At 35.8% G+C, this 13,690-nt stretch overlaps 1 protein-coding gene across 4 annotated transcripts in view; it reads left to right on the top strand.

Moving 5' to 3' along the window:
* The window catches only part of LOC114046192 (rho guanine nucleotide exchange factor 7), a 317,431-nt gene that overhangs the window by 114,962 nt on the left and 188,779 nt on the right, over positions 1-13,690 (top strand). For all 4 annotated transcript variants that reach the window (XM_027866436.1, XM_027866435.1, XM_027866438.1 and 1 more), the window contains one exon: positions 2,288-2,372. In XM_027866436.1, the coding sequence (XP_027722237.1) occupies positions 2,288-2,372 (85 nt within the window). The remainder of the gene's footprint in view (positions 1-2,287; positions 2,373-13,690) is intronic.

Raw genomic sequence — 13,690 nt, forward strand, 5'->3', positions numbered from 1 at the left:
CTTGGGTTAAATGTTTTTTTTCCTCTGAAGTAGGATTTTTAGAACTTTTGAAATTATCACCTCTTATTGGATGTTCTGAAGCCTGATTTCTGTGGTAGTTCCTATTATAGAGGGGAGCTAAAAGCTGCATTACTAAATATGTAGAGTTTCCACAAATAGTCCAAATCTCTAAAGATTTTTTTCTTTGTTGCCTTTCATTTTTGCTATTAACTTTTATTAATTCTGAGTGAAAGGATACTTTAGAAATTTTTATGTATTAAAATACAGTACACAGTTAAGATAGCTAGCTTTCACTTTAACTTGCTTTAAGTAGTTTCTCAACTTTTTTTCTTCCTTATTTATCATTCATTAAATTATATTTTATATAATTTAGAAAGAGGCAGGAAGGTGGAGTGGATAGAGTGGGTCTTAGAGCCCAGTAACAATCACCGGTTGTGTAGCGTTGGTCAACTTTCTAGATTGTTAACTTGCAGGGAAGGTTCTGATCTGTATTGGTGACAGGGAATTTTCTCACATGGGAGTTATTTGTATCTGGAATTATAGGTCCAGATCCCATCTTTGTAATTTATTGTAGTCATTTTTAGTTGTCTTTTCATTAATGCTGGATGCACAAGACCAAAAAGCAAGTAGTTTTTCAGAACTAAAATACTTAACTAAAACGAGAACTCTTTTCTCCCCTTCCTGCAATTTTGACACATTATTTAAATGAATTTTCCTCCTAGACCTGTTACAAAGGATGTTGTTTAATTTCAATTAAAATTTAAGTGTTTGCAAAGTTCGTGGTGCTAAGGCAAGATGAGCTGGAAAAGTTTGGAAGATGAAGATTCAGAGCAGTGAAAACAAGGGATGTTTCTGTTCTTAGAGTTGTAGCCAGGACACAAATAATAGGTATAGTGTTGTATATCAATATGAACACAGGTGAGATAATTTATATTGACTGTGAACATATTAGATACTTAGTATAGACTGTTCAATGAATGAAAATATTTACTGAGTGCCTGCTAATATTCAGAAGAACATATTGATTAGATTATTCACATTTTTTTCCACAGAGAAATACTACATTTTAAAAAAAATCATAGTTTTGGTCGTTAAGTAACCTTACTTATTCCAGTGCAGCATTTTTCTCTATGTTTTGTGGCTTTGAGAAGGTTTTGATGTTATATTAGATTTTTTTTGTACTTTTTTGATAAGCATTGAATTAAGGGTTATGTTTCATTTTTATTATGTTTGGACTAAAGTGTGGAAATATTTCAGCTCTAAACCTGTGATCCTGTGACTCGATATCTTCTGCATTGGCCAAATGGTGGACTTGATCTTTCCCATTTCTAGCACTGACACATTTCCTTGAAGTGAACAACCTCAGTTATTTGTATGTTTTTGGACATTTCTATGTTGGAAAAAATGCAGCCTCAGATATAATTTTGGTCTAACTTTTAGTATTCTGTACAAAAGTTAGAAGTACTGCTTAGAAGTGTGTGTATATGGAATGAATAATTAGACAACCCATTTAGAGTTCATCACAAAATAGTGAGGGTACAACTTGGAAGAATTTTTAAAATAGATGTACATATCTTTAATACCAGATGAATCTACTCCTTATCACATTTATTTTGTCATAAATTAGCTTACTTATGTAATAATAAACACCCAAAGCCTCTTGGAAACACTAAGGCACCAGGAGTTCAATTTTCAGATTTTGCTTAGGAATGTGTAAGTGCCTTGTTGAATCTCTGCCTCTTGACTACTGTTCTGGTTTTCCATTCTGAATACCTCTTTTTGTCCTTCCCTTGCCTTTTATATTCATCTGTGAACTCTAATGGCATAGTGCTTTGCCATTGTTAACTCTGGAATGGTCTGCTATTTTACCTCTTGTCCCCTTAACAGGAAAAAGAGCCTCATCCTTCGGACCTATACCTTTTCCCTTGTTGAACTTCTCTGGGCTGGGTGCCAGATACTCTTCACTAATCTAACAACAGGAGGAAAACAAAGCTTTATTATTGTTATTGAACATTTGTTGAATGCAGTGCAGAGGAGCAAGATCTAAATCTCAGGTTAAAAGAGAGCAGAGCATGGGGGATGGTTGCTGATACTTTGGAAATTGAGCCAGAGCCTTGAGGATGGAGCCGGTATTCATAGAAATGAGGGAGTTCCTATTGGTTCTTGTTTCTCCATTTTTATAACCTTAGGCATATCCTTGTATCATTTGTATAGTTGATCATATGATTTAGCTTGAAACAAACCTGAAATTTTACTAATTTTACCTTTTTTTCCATCTCCCTTTCAGACATTTGATGCAAATGATCTTTATCAGGGACAGAACTTTAGCAAGGTTCTCAGCTCCTTAGTCACTCTGAATAAAGTCACAGCAGGTAAGAGTTTGTTCTGCTTCATTGAATTCTAGTTGGGGAGGGGGAAGGAAGAAGGTGACCTGGCATTATTATTTTCAAGAGTGTTTCAGTACAGAGCGCTTTTATTTACTGTTAATAGAGAAAAGTAAACGTTTTTCAGTTTGTTATTTTTAATAAGCTGTCCTTTCTTTACATTTACTTTGACTGATTTCTGTGTTTTATTGTTTTTTGTTATTGCGGGGAAATTCTACTCTTGAGTTTAGCACATCGTCACTCTGATATCTTAAGATTTGGGTATAGTTTTCTCATCTTAAAAATAGCAGACTTGGTGTCAGAAGGATCTAGGGAACTTTATCCTGATTTTCTCTTAAAGAGTTTGTGTTGATTTAGCCTGCCCAAATATCTAGTTAGCATTGTGGTACTGATCCAGATTAGTGGATACAGTGCTTTAATATTTAAGGATCTGAGATTTCCTTCTATCCAAGCATTCAGCCAGTAACTATTTATTTATTTAATTATTTTTCGGCAGTTGGGGTTAAATGACTTGCCCAGGGTCACACAGCTAGTTAACTGTCAAGTGTTTGGTCTGAGGCCAGATTTGAACTCAGATCTTCTTGACTTCAGGACTGATGCTCTATCCAGTGCCCCACTTAGCTGCCCCCAGTAAGCATTTATTAAGGGCCTACTATGTATCAGGCATTGTATTATAGATTGAGGACACAAATACAAAAATAAATAAATGCGAAGTAAAACCATACCTGCTGTCAAGCAGCTTCTGTTCTTTTGGCAGATAACAACTACTCTAAACCTTAGTTAATGGTTTAATGAGTTGCTGTAGTTTAAAAAAAATTGGCCAGCCCTCTCATGTGCCTTTTCAAACCTGTCACCACACTTGTACTGAAGGGCTTTTCACTTAGGACCTGCCAGGGCCTGTTTTCCACATATATAGAACATAGTTATTCAGATGGTATAATGACCAAGGAAAGTAGCTTTGGGAATAGTACCCCAGAATACATATGCTTTTTCAGAATCACGACAGCTGTAAGGGTACCCTGAAGCACCTGATCCCTAACCCCAGTTTATAGCTAAGTATATTGGGGAAACATCCTACTCCTATACTTGTGTGCTGAGACTGGTGGGGCTATCTTTACAACTCTGAGCCTTTAGAAGTGATGAGAAATTCTACTCTTGATTTTGTTCCTGGAAAACGCCTATGAATCCTATTTTGAAATTGGCTGTAGGGCTCAAAAAGGAAAGATTCTAGAGACTGGTTTTATTTATTTTTCAATCTTTCTTAATTTTTGCTTTGTGGGAAATTTAATAGGTATCAAAATAAGAGATTTAGCAATAGGATGCCCTTGATAGCATTTGGCTATCTAGATTTTTTTGGTCTTTTCTTAACTTCTTCATCCTTCAGCCATAGGGTACTAGGTTCATTTATAAATATGTGTATATATTATGTCCCTGTAACACACACACACACACACACACACACAATATGAAATTATGAGACCAGTTATGAGATTATTAAGAATCCATGTAATGAGGCAGTGAACTAGGGTTATTATTAAGAATGGAAAGGAAGGAATACGTTTGAAAGATATTGCCAAGGTAAAATAAAAAGAACCTAGTAATTTATTTATTAGGTGTGGATGGGTGAGAGAGGTGAGAATAATGTGACAAGCGTGGTAAATAATATTTAAACTGCCGATCCTTACTTCAGGGATACCCACAATATGACTTCAACTGATCTTTACATTCCTATCTTATCCTATTCCTTGGCCCATACTTTAAATTCTGACCAAACTCAGCTATAAAAATGGAGCAGTCAGGATGATGCTTATGCTTGTTGCGTTTGATCTGATGGTGTGACGGTATGCTCTGGTGAGATCCCAAACTCTTAGCTTCCCTTGAGTTGACTGTGGTCCAGTTTCCCGGGGTCCTACCATAGTGTTGGACTCACATGTCCTGTTGGATCAATCATCTGCATCCACTTTAGTCTTCTTTATCTAAGTATGTATGCTAAATTCCTAGTTGACTAGTGCTGCCACCCACCTCTGGCAGTAGCACTTGACACTGGTCACCTAATTTAAAAAAAAAAAAAGATTTATTTTTTGTTATGAACTTAAACACCCAGCAAACTTTAATATCTCAGAATTTAAAGAAAAACACAAAAAGGATTATGAAACCATAAATTTCTGTGATATGCCAACTTTTTTTTGAAGTTTGTATTAAATTTAATGTAGTATTTATAAAATTTCCCTGTTTGTTGGGAAGCAAGAGTTTGGCACTCTACCCTTGTTGTTTAGTTGTGTCCAACTCTTTGTGACCCCCCTTTTAGGGTTTTTCTTGGTTAAAGATATTGGAGTAGTTTGCAGTTTCCTTCTCCAGCTCATTTTACAGATAAGGAACTGAGGCATACAGGGTTAAATGACTTTCCCAGCGTCACACAGCTAGTAAGTGTTTGAAGCCAGATTTGAACTAATGAAGATGAGTCTTCTTGATTCCAAGCCCAGTGCTCTATCCATTGCTCCACCTACTGCCTCTTTAAAAGTGTATATTAAATTTAATATGGTAGTTATAAAATTTCCCTGCTTGTGTCTTGTTCTGACCTTTTGTTTATTTGTTAGTGTTTGATACTCTTTTTTTCTTTCTTTTTGTATCTCTGTTACTTTCCAGTCTTCACTCTGTTCTTTGGCCCTGTCACAGAAACTCTTCCTCATAACATTTAAGTGTTGTCAAGCAAAAACAACTTAGCACATTGACTGTCAAGAAATTTATGTCTCATTTTGTATCTCTAGTTCATCGCTTCTCTGCCAGCAGAGGGTGGTATCCTTTATCAGTCTTCTGAAGTCATGATTAGTTACTGTGTTGATCAGAGTTCTGTAGTCTTTCAGAGTTGTTTTCCTTTACATTATTGTGATCATTGGATAAAGTGGTCTCCTGGTTCTGATCATTTTACTCTATATCAGTTCATATAAGTCTTCACAGGTTTCTCTGAATGCATCCTGTATATAATTTCCTATGGTACAATAACATTACATTAAATACCATCATTTGTTTAGCTATTCTGTAATCAATGTGCACCCACTTTGTTTCCAGTTCTTTGTTACAATGAAAGAGGTTGTTTAGCAAGGTTTGGGGAATGGATCACAGACTGCAAGGTGTTGAAGAGTGAGCTCTTAAAGGAAGTAGAGGTGGTGAATGTAGACTGTTCTTTCTCAAAGTTGGATGGTGAAGGTAAGAAATACAGGACTTTAGTTTAAGTAGTAGGTTTTTTTCCCTCTTAGGGTAGTCTAGGGGCTTGCTGTTCAGTTTGGTTTGTGGAATGACATAACAAAACCAGTTAGGAAGAGACTGAAAATGTATGATAAGGTATTTTTAATGATGCAAGATCAGAGGAGACAGAAAGAGACAGGACAGAGTGTATAGGTAGCTCTGGCAAGGAGAGAGTACATCTTGATTTTTTAGTATTGGTGGGAAAGGGAAAAAGGATGAATGGAGACATTGAGAAGTTTAGAAAAAACAGAAGAGGAAATCCAGGGGAGTTGATATCTCATAGCCTCAGTCTTCTCACCCAAGTAGGATGTCATGTTATTGGAAAGTTTTTTGGGGTAGGGAGAGTGTGCTTGAAAATCAGCCAGAGATGAATGAGAAGGATGATAAAAATGCAGTGAGAACTCAGTTGAGGTTAAGATAGCCTAATTTTTAATTGAATTTAGTTGGCAATTTAGTGATTTTTCTCTAGTACTGTTGGGCTGCTCAGGAGTAAGAGTTATCTAGTGTTGAGGATTAGCAGAAATGGAATGTCAAGAGGGCAAGGAATTTGAGGGCAGAGGAAGAAAGACATTTTTGAAATGGTTGATTAGAATGTCACGACTGACTAGGGAGGGAAGTAAGACTAGATGATGACCTGGGAAAATAAGAGGGAATTGACGTATCAAAGGTCATGGTGACGGCAGAGAACAGATATGGGAAGATTAAGAGAGTAGGAGAAATGGGAAGATAGAAGAGAGAGATCTTAGAGTTTAGGATCTTGGAAGGAGGATGCTATATTGGAAATAACACTAGGCTTGAGATCATTAGAAACTTGGCTATTACTACTGTCCCTGGCACTTACTTGTTGTATGACACTGGACAAGTCTTTTATAACGTCTTTGAGCCTCAGTTTCTTCTCCTTTAAAATAGGGATAATAATGCCTGAAGTGTCTTCTTCACAAGATTGTTGTGAGAGTCAAATGAGATGATGAATTTGAAGCTTTTTGTAAAATTTAAAGGACTATATGTATTTTGGCTATTATTATTGAAGGCAGGAGAATGGCAAGATGATGAGGATTAAGGCATGATTTCCCTGTTGAATGATTTGCAGAAAAGTAGAACTAGATGTTGTAAGATCTAAGGAATTTAAGGAACTGAGAGGGCAGGATTTTGGAAGGTTAACATCATTGTAGATATTGAAGTCTCTAAGGTCTGATGTAAGGTGAAGCGATCAAGGACCAGTTTGGAAGCTGGGTTCCAAAGACATGGAAAGGTAGTAGAACATTTAGGAGATTTTTTAGGTGACAGTGCCAGATTGGGAGAGAATAGCATAGTTGAACGAAATAAGCTTCAAAGCTAGAGATTGGTTGCATAGCGATGGACCAGAAGTGATAAGAGATCAAGGAGTATACTTCTTCCCAGACTTTCTGATATAGGGGAAGTAGTAAAAAGAGCAGCTAGTCTTAAAAAGGGGTATTAAAGATGTAGAGTGCTCAGGGAAAATCCAGGTTTTTAATTATTCAGTGAGGAAGAAAGACTAAGAGAAAGAACTCTAGAATGGAGAGAGGGAGTAAGGCATAATAGAAAAGGTCAGAAGATATATAGCTCATAGGTCTATACCTGAAATGACCTCAGAGACTATTTACTTCTGAGCCTCTAATTTTATAGATTAGGCTTTGAAACCCAGGGAAGCAACTAGCTCTTTAAAATTATAAGTATTTTAATTGCCAGAGGAAGACTGAGTTTCAAATCCTGTCTCTGTTACCATTTATGAAACCTTGGGTAAATCATTTCTCTGGGTCTTAGTTCCTTCGTAATGAAGAGGTTTTGCTAGATGGCATAAAAGGATACTTTCACCTAAATTTATGATCCTATAATCTTCTAAGTACGGTAAAAATATAAGAAAGGAACAGGCAGAGTAAGCTAGTGACTAGAGAGGCTTTCTAGAAGTTTTCATTGTAAAGCTGTAAACTCTGTAAACAAACATACAGTATTGATATTGACAGATTGGTAAGTAAAGGCATAATTAGGCATCTGTATAGAGATGAAAGTAAAAATAGAAGTAATGTCACTTTCTATATTTTAAATTGTCCAAATTGTTTAGATTGAAATATAGGGTAATAAATTTTGCATGTGTTCACATTTCTTTTTTTTTTTTTTTTGTTTTTTTTGTTTTTTAGGCAATTGGGGTTAAGTGACTTGCCCAGGGTCACACAGCTAGTAAGTGTCAAGTGTTTGGTCTGAGGCCGGATTTGAACTCAGGTATGCCTGACTTCAGGGCCGGTGCTCTATCCACTGCGCCACCTAGCTGCCCCTTTTGTGTTCACATTTCTTATCCATTTATGAAATACATTTAAAAGACACTTAAAGGTTCAAATATTCCTGAAAGTGTTAAAAATTTATGTAACCAGTTCTTTTTTATCTATGATAAATATAGATAAGAAGAGCATGGGTAGAGAAAGTTCATAAATACATTTTTATTCTCACAATTTTACCTCCACCAAACCTATCAAAGCTTCTAGGAAGAAAAACTGAGGAATTTTAATCCCACCTCTTTTACCTTTTCCTTCAAGGTGCTGATGATAGTATAGTAGCTAGGAAATAGGAGAAGAAAGAGGCTTCAGCCGCAGACTATGTCATTTGAGCCAGAATGATCAAGCCCATACTGTAATTTATAAATAAATAATGAAAAATGAGGGGAACCAGTATCAGATACCTCTTGAGCACATATCGCTATCATTTCTACCTTCCTCTAGTGAAAGAATCTCTTTTATAGTCTTATTGTAAGGAATCAGCATGGCTTTGTGCAAAGATTTAGCTTTATTTTTAACTTGTAAATTTTATTTTATTTTTTAAAATAACATTTTATTTTTCCCCATGTAAAGACAAATTTTAATATTTGTTTTTTAAAAACTTTGAGTTCCAAATATTCCCTCTCCCTTTCTCACCTCCCCTTTCCTGATAATGGTAAGTAATTTGATCAAGTAATTAGGTCATATGTGTGCAGTAGTACAAAATATATTTCCATGTTAGTCATGTTGTAAAAGAAAACACAGACCCAAAGGAAAAAATAAAAAAAAAATAAAGAAAGTGAAAAATAGTACGCTTCAATCTGTATTCAGATGCCATCAGTTCTTTCTCTGGAGGTGGATAGCATTTTTTTTTTTTAATCATAAATCCTTTGGAATTGTCTTGGATTATTGTATTGCTGAGAATAGCTAAGTCATTCACAGTTGATCATCTTACAGTTTTGCTGTTACTGTGCACAGTGTTCTCCTGGATCTAGTCACTTGACTTCGTGTTAGTTGATGTCTTTCCAGGTTTTTCTAAAATCAGCCTGCTCATCATTTCTTATAGCACAACAGTATTTCAGTACAATCTGATACCACGACTTGTTCAGCCCTTCCCCAGTTGATGGACATCCCCTCAATTTCCAATTGTTTGCCACCACGAAAAGAACTGCTATAAATATTTTTTGTACAAATAGGTCCTTTTCCTTTTCCTTTTTTTCCCCCCCTTTCTTTGGGAAGTAGACCTAGTAGTGGTATTGCTGGATCAAAGAGTATGCACAGTTTTGTAGCCCTTTGGGCATAGTTCCAAATTGCGTTCCAGAATGATTGGATCAGGGGCAGCTAGATGGTGCAGTGGATAGAGCACCGGCCCTGGACGGAGGACCTGAGTTCAAATCTGGCCTCAGACCAAACACTTGACACTTACTAGCTGTGTGACCCTGGGCAAGTCACTTAACCCCAATTGCCCAAATACAAAACAAAACAAAAAAAAAAAACAAAACAAAACAGAATGATTGGATCAGTTCACAACTCCATCAATGGTGCATGAGTGTACCAATTTCCTTGCATCCCTGCCAGCATTTATAATTTCCTTTTCTGTCATATTAGCCAATCTTATAGGTGTGAGGTGGTATTCAGAGTTCTTTTAATTTGCATTTCTCTAATAAATAGTGATTTAGAGCATTTTTTCATATGACTATTGATAACTTTGATTTCTTCTGAAAACTGCCTTTTTGTATCTTTTCGCCATTTATCACTTGGGGAATGACTTGTGTTCTTATAAATTTGACTCAGTTCTCTATGTATTTGAGAAATGAAGACTTTATCACAGAACCTTGTAAAAATTGTTTCCCAGGGCAGCTAGAGCAAAGTGGGTAGAGCACCAGCCCTGGAGTCAGGAGGACCTGAGTTCAAATGCAGCCTCAGACACATAACCCTTACTAGCTTTGTGACTCTGGGCAAGTCATTTAACCTCAATTGCCTTGCCCCCCTCCCCCCCAAAAAATGTTTCCTAGCTTTCTGCTTTCCTTCTAATCTTGGTTGCATTGGTTTTGTTTGTGCAAAAATTTTTTAAATTTAATATAATCAAAATTATCCATTTTACATTTTGTAATGCTCTCTATCTCTTGTTTGGTCCTAAATTCTTCCCTTCTCCATGGCTCTGACAGGTAAACTGTTCCTTTCTCTCTCAGTTTGCTTATAGTTTTACCCTTTATGTTTAAATCATTTTGACCTTAAAAATCAAAGATTAAAAATTTTGACCGTATCTTGGTAGATGATATAGCATGTTGGGCTATGTTCAGTTTCTGCCATGCTGTTTTCCTGTTTTCTCAGAAGTTTTTGTCAAGTAGTGAATTCTTGTCCCAAAAGCTGGGGTCTTTGGGTTTGTCAAGCACTCTGTCCATTACTTCTGAGTCTTGTGTACCTAATCTATTCCAATGATCTACTACTCTATTTCTTAGCCAGTACTGGATGGTTTTGATGATTACTGCTTTATAATATATTTTCAAAGCTGGTATGGCTTTGCCACCTTCTTCTACTTTTTTTTTTATTCCCTTGATATTCTTAACCTTTTGTTCTCCTTTTAAAATTTTGTTTTCTATATTTTTTAGTTCTATAAAATAATGTTTTGGCAGCTTGATTGGTATGGCACTAAACAAGTAAATTAATTTAGGTAGAATTCTTATTTTCATTATATTGGCTTGGCCTACCCATGAGCAATTAATATTTTTCCCGTTGTTTAGATCTGACTTTATTTGTGTTAAAAGTGTTTTGTAATTGTGTTCATATAGTTCTTGAGTTTGTCTTGGCAGGTAGACACCCAAATATTTTATATTGTCTACAGTTATTTTAAAAGGAATTTCTAGCTCTGTCTCTTCCTGCTGGATTTTGTTGGCAATTTGTCGAAATGTTGATGATTTATGTGGATTTATTTTATATCCTACAACTTTGCTGAAGTTGTTAATTATTTCAACAAGATTTTTAGTTGATTCTTTAGTATTCTTCAAGTAGAGCATCATATCATCTACAAAGAGTGATAGTTTTGTTTCCTCATTGCCTACTCTAATTTTTTCAATTTCTTTTTTTCCCCTTCTTATTGCTGTAGCTAACATTTTTGGTACGATATTGAATAATAGTTGTGATAGTGGGCATCCTTGCTTCAACCCTGATCTTATTGGGAAGGCTTCTAGCTTGTCCCCATTACAGATAATACTTGCTGATGGTTTTAGATACTGTTTATCTTTTTAAGGAAAGCTCCCTTTATTCCTATGCTCTCTAGTGTTTTAATAGGAGTACATATTGTATTTTGTCAGATGCACCTTACAAGATGCATTCCTGGCTGGAACCCTGTCCCCAGTGTCTGAAGACCTTTTTGCCTATCTCGTTGTGCTGACTGGGGCTGGAAAATGATTCACTGTGATTTTTTCTTGAATTTCTCTATTAGGATTCAGTTTGGTGCATTTTCTTCAACTTTTTGGTGGAGTTGTTGAGAGTGAGGAGTTGTTATTCTGGTATCTTGATTCTGCCTCCAGGCCTCAACATTTTAAAGTGGTCATTCAGTCTTTACTTGAAGACCACCAGTAATAGGAAATTCTTTACCTTTTGAATCAACCCATTCTTCTTTTGGACAGCTCTCATTGTTAAGGACATTTTCCTGGAATCAGTCAACAAATATTTAGTAGTAAGCTAGGCAGTGAGGGTACAGAGGCAAAAATGAAACTATCTGCCCTCAAAGAGCTTATCCTCTACTGGGGAGATAATATACATAAATATGCATATGCAAAGTAATTAGGTCTTTTTTTGTGGGGAAGAGGGGACACTTGCATTGGAGGAATAGGGAAAGGAATCATGTAGAAGGTAGAGCTGGACTCTGAGAAACAGTATAGTATACTGGAAACAGTGCTAGACTTCGAGCTCAGAAGACTATCTGATAGTAAGCTGTATGACTATGACTAAGTCACTTAAATTCTTTGAACTTCAGTTTCCTCATTTATAAAATGGGTGACAGTGGTATCTGTTGCATCTACTGCTCAGGGCTCTTCTGAGGCTCAGAGGAATGAATCATTTGTAATGGGCTTTGCAGACTTTCAAGCACTCTCTGAATATCTGCTGTTATTACCTTCCTATTGTTCTCAGTCCAGACTTCTAGGACCTATCAGAATTAGCCTAATATATTTTCCATGTGATAATCCTTCAGATACATGAGGATATTTATCATCCATTTCCAACTCTTTCTGATGAACTCCTTCCCTCCCATTGTTTGTTTTATTTTTTTTCCTCTTCAAGCTAAAGATTTCCATCAACTCATTCTCTAATGGCATGGTTTGTTGTAACCTCACCATTTTCAACCAACCCATCAGTCAACAAGTATTTATCAGTTTATTTATAAGTGCCTAAGGCATTAAGAAGAAACAGACAAAAAGTGAAACAAAGGAGCTTACATTCTTTTTTTGGGGGGGGAGAATGACATGTACAGACATTTTGTATTTGAATAGTATGTACAAAATAAATACAAGTTTTGGAGTGGGAAGGCACTAATAGCTAGGGGGTGGGTGAGATAGGAAGGTAGTGCTAAAGGTGGGCTTTGACCATTTTGTTAATGGTCCTTTCTGAAACAAATTACCTAGAACTGAACACAGTATTCCAGATGTAATCTGACCAGGGCAGAGTATAGTGGAACTATATAATCTCACTTTTTTTTATTTTGGAAACTGTGCTTCTGTAAGTGTAGCCTAAAGTCACATGAACATTTTTGACTGCCATGTTAACACTGTTGATTCATATATTGAGCTTGTCAGTTTCTAAAAGTTCTAGGCTTTTTTTATACAAAGTACTTTTTAACTTTTCCAATTCTATACTTGTATAATTGACTTTTTTTTGTTTTTCCTCTATTTTTAAAATTAATTAATTTTTAGTTTTCAACATTCACTTCCATAAGATTTTTAGTTCCATATTTCTCCCCATCTCTCCCCTCCCCTCACCCCAAGATGGTGCATAAATTGATACAGGCTCAACATGAATACTCGTATTAAACCTATTTTCATATTAGTCATGTCGTAAAGAAGAATTAGTGGGAGAAACCATGAGAAAGAAGAAACAAACAAAAAAAAAGCATTTAAATAATATGCTTCGATCTGCATTCAGACTCCATAGTTCTTTTTCTGGATGTGGAGAATATTTTCCATCATGAGTCTTTTGGAGTTGTCTTAGATCTTTGCATTGCTAAAAAAAGCTAAGTTTATCAAAGTTAGTCATTGCACAATGTGGCTGTTACTATGTACAGTGTTCTCCTGGTTCTGCTCACTTCACTCAGCATCAGTTCATATACATCTTTCCAAGTTTTTCTGAAGTCTGCCTGCTCATCATTTCTTATAGCACAATAGTATTTCATTACATTCATATACCACAACTTGTTCAGCCATTCCCCAGTTGATGGGCATCCCCTCAATTTCCAATTCTTTACCAGATAATTAACTTTTAAAAACCAAGTTCAAGACTTTACATTTAACCTGATTAAATTTAATCTGATTAGTTTTGGCTCATTCATTATTGTAGATTGTTGAAATATTTTTGTATTTTTAAAAAGGAGAATGTGGATGGTATTTTAAGATGTCTGCTCTCTTTATATGACATAGGGTCTTTGAAACAGTTGTAATATGACCTGAGCTGTTAGGGATATTTGTGTCTGAATGTCTGGGAAGATTTTTTTTTCTTAAAAGGCATGGAATTATCTCCTACCAATAGGTTACTGGTTTCCTATTTGATGAAATAAATGGCATATTATGGGGT

This window comes from Vombatus ursinus, unplaced genomic scaffold (assembly GCF_900497805.2).
Source record: "Vombatus ursinus unplaced genomic scaffold, bare-nosed wombat genome assembly UNPS02014781.1, whole genome shotgun sequence".
Taxonomy (NCBI): domain Eukaryota; kingdom Metazoa; phylum Chordata; class Mammalia; order Diprotodontia; family Vombatidae; genus Vombatus; species Vombatus ursinus.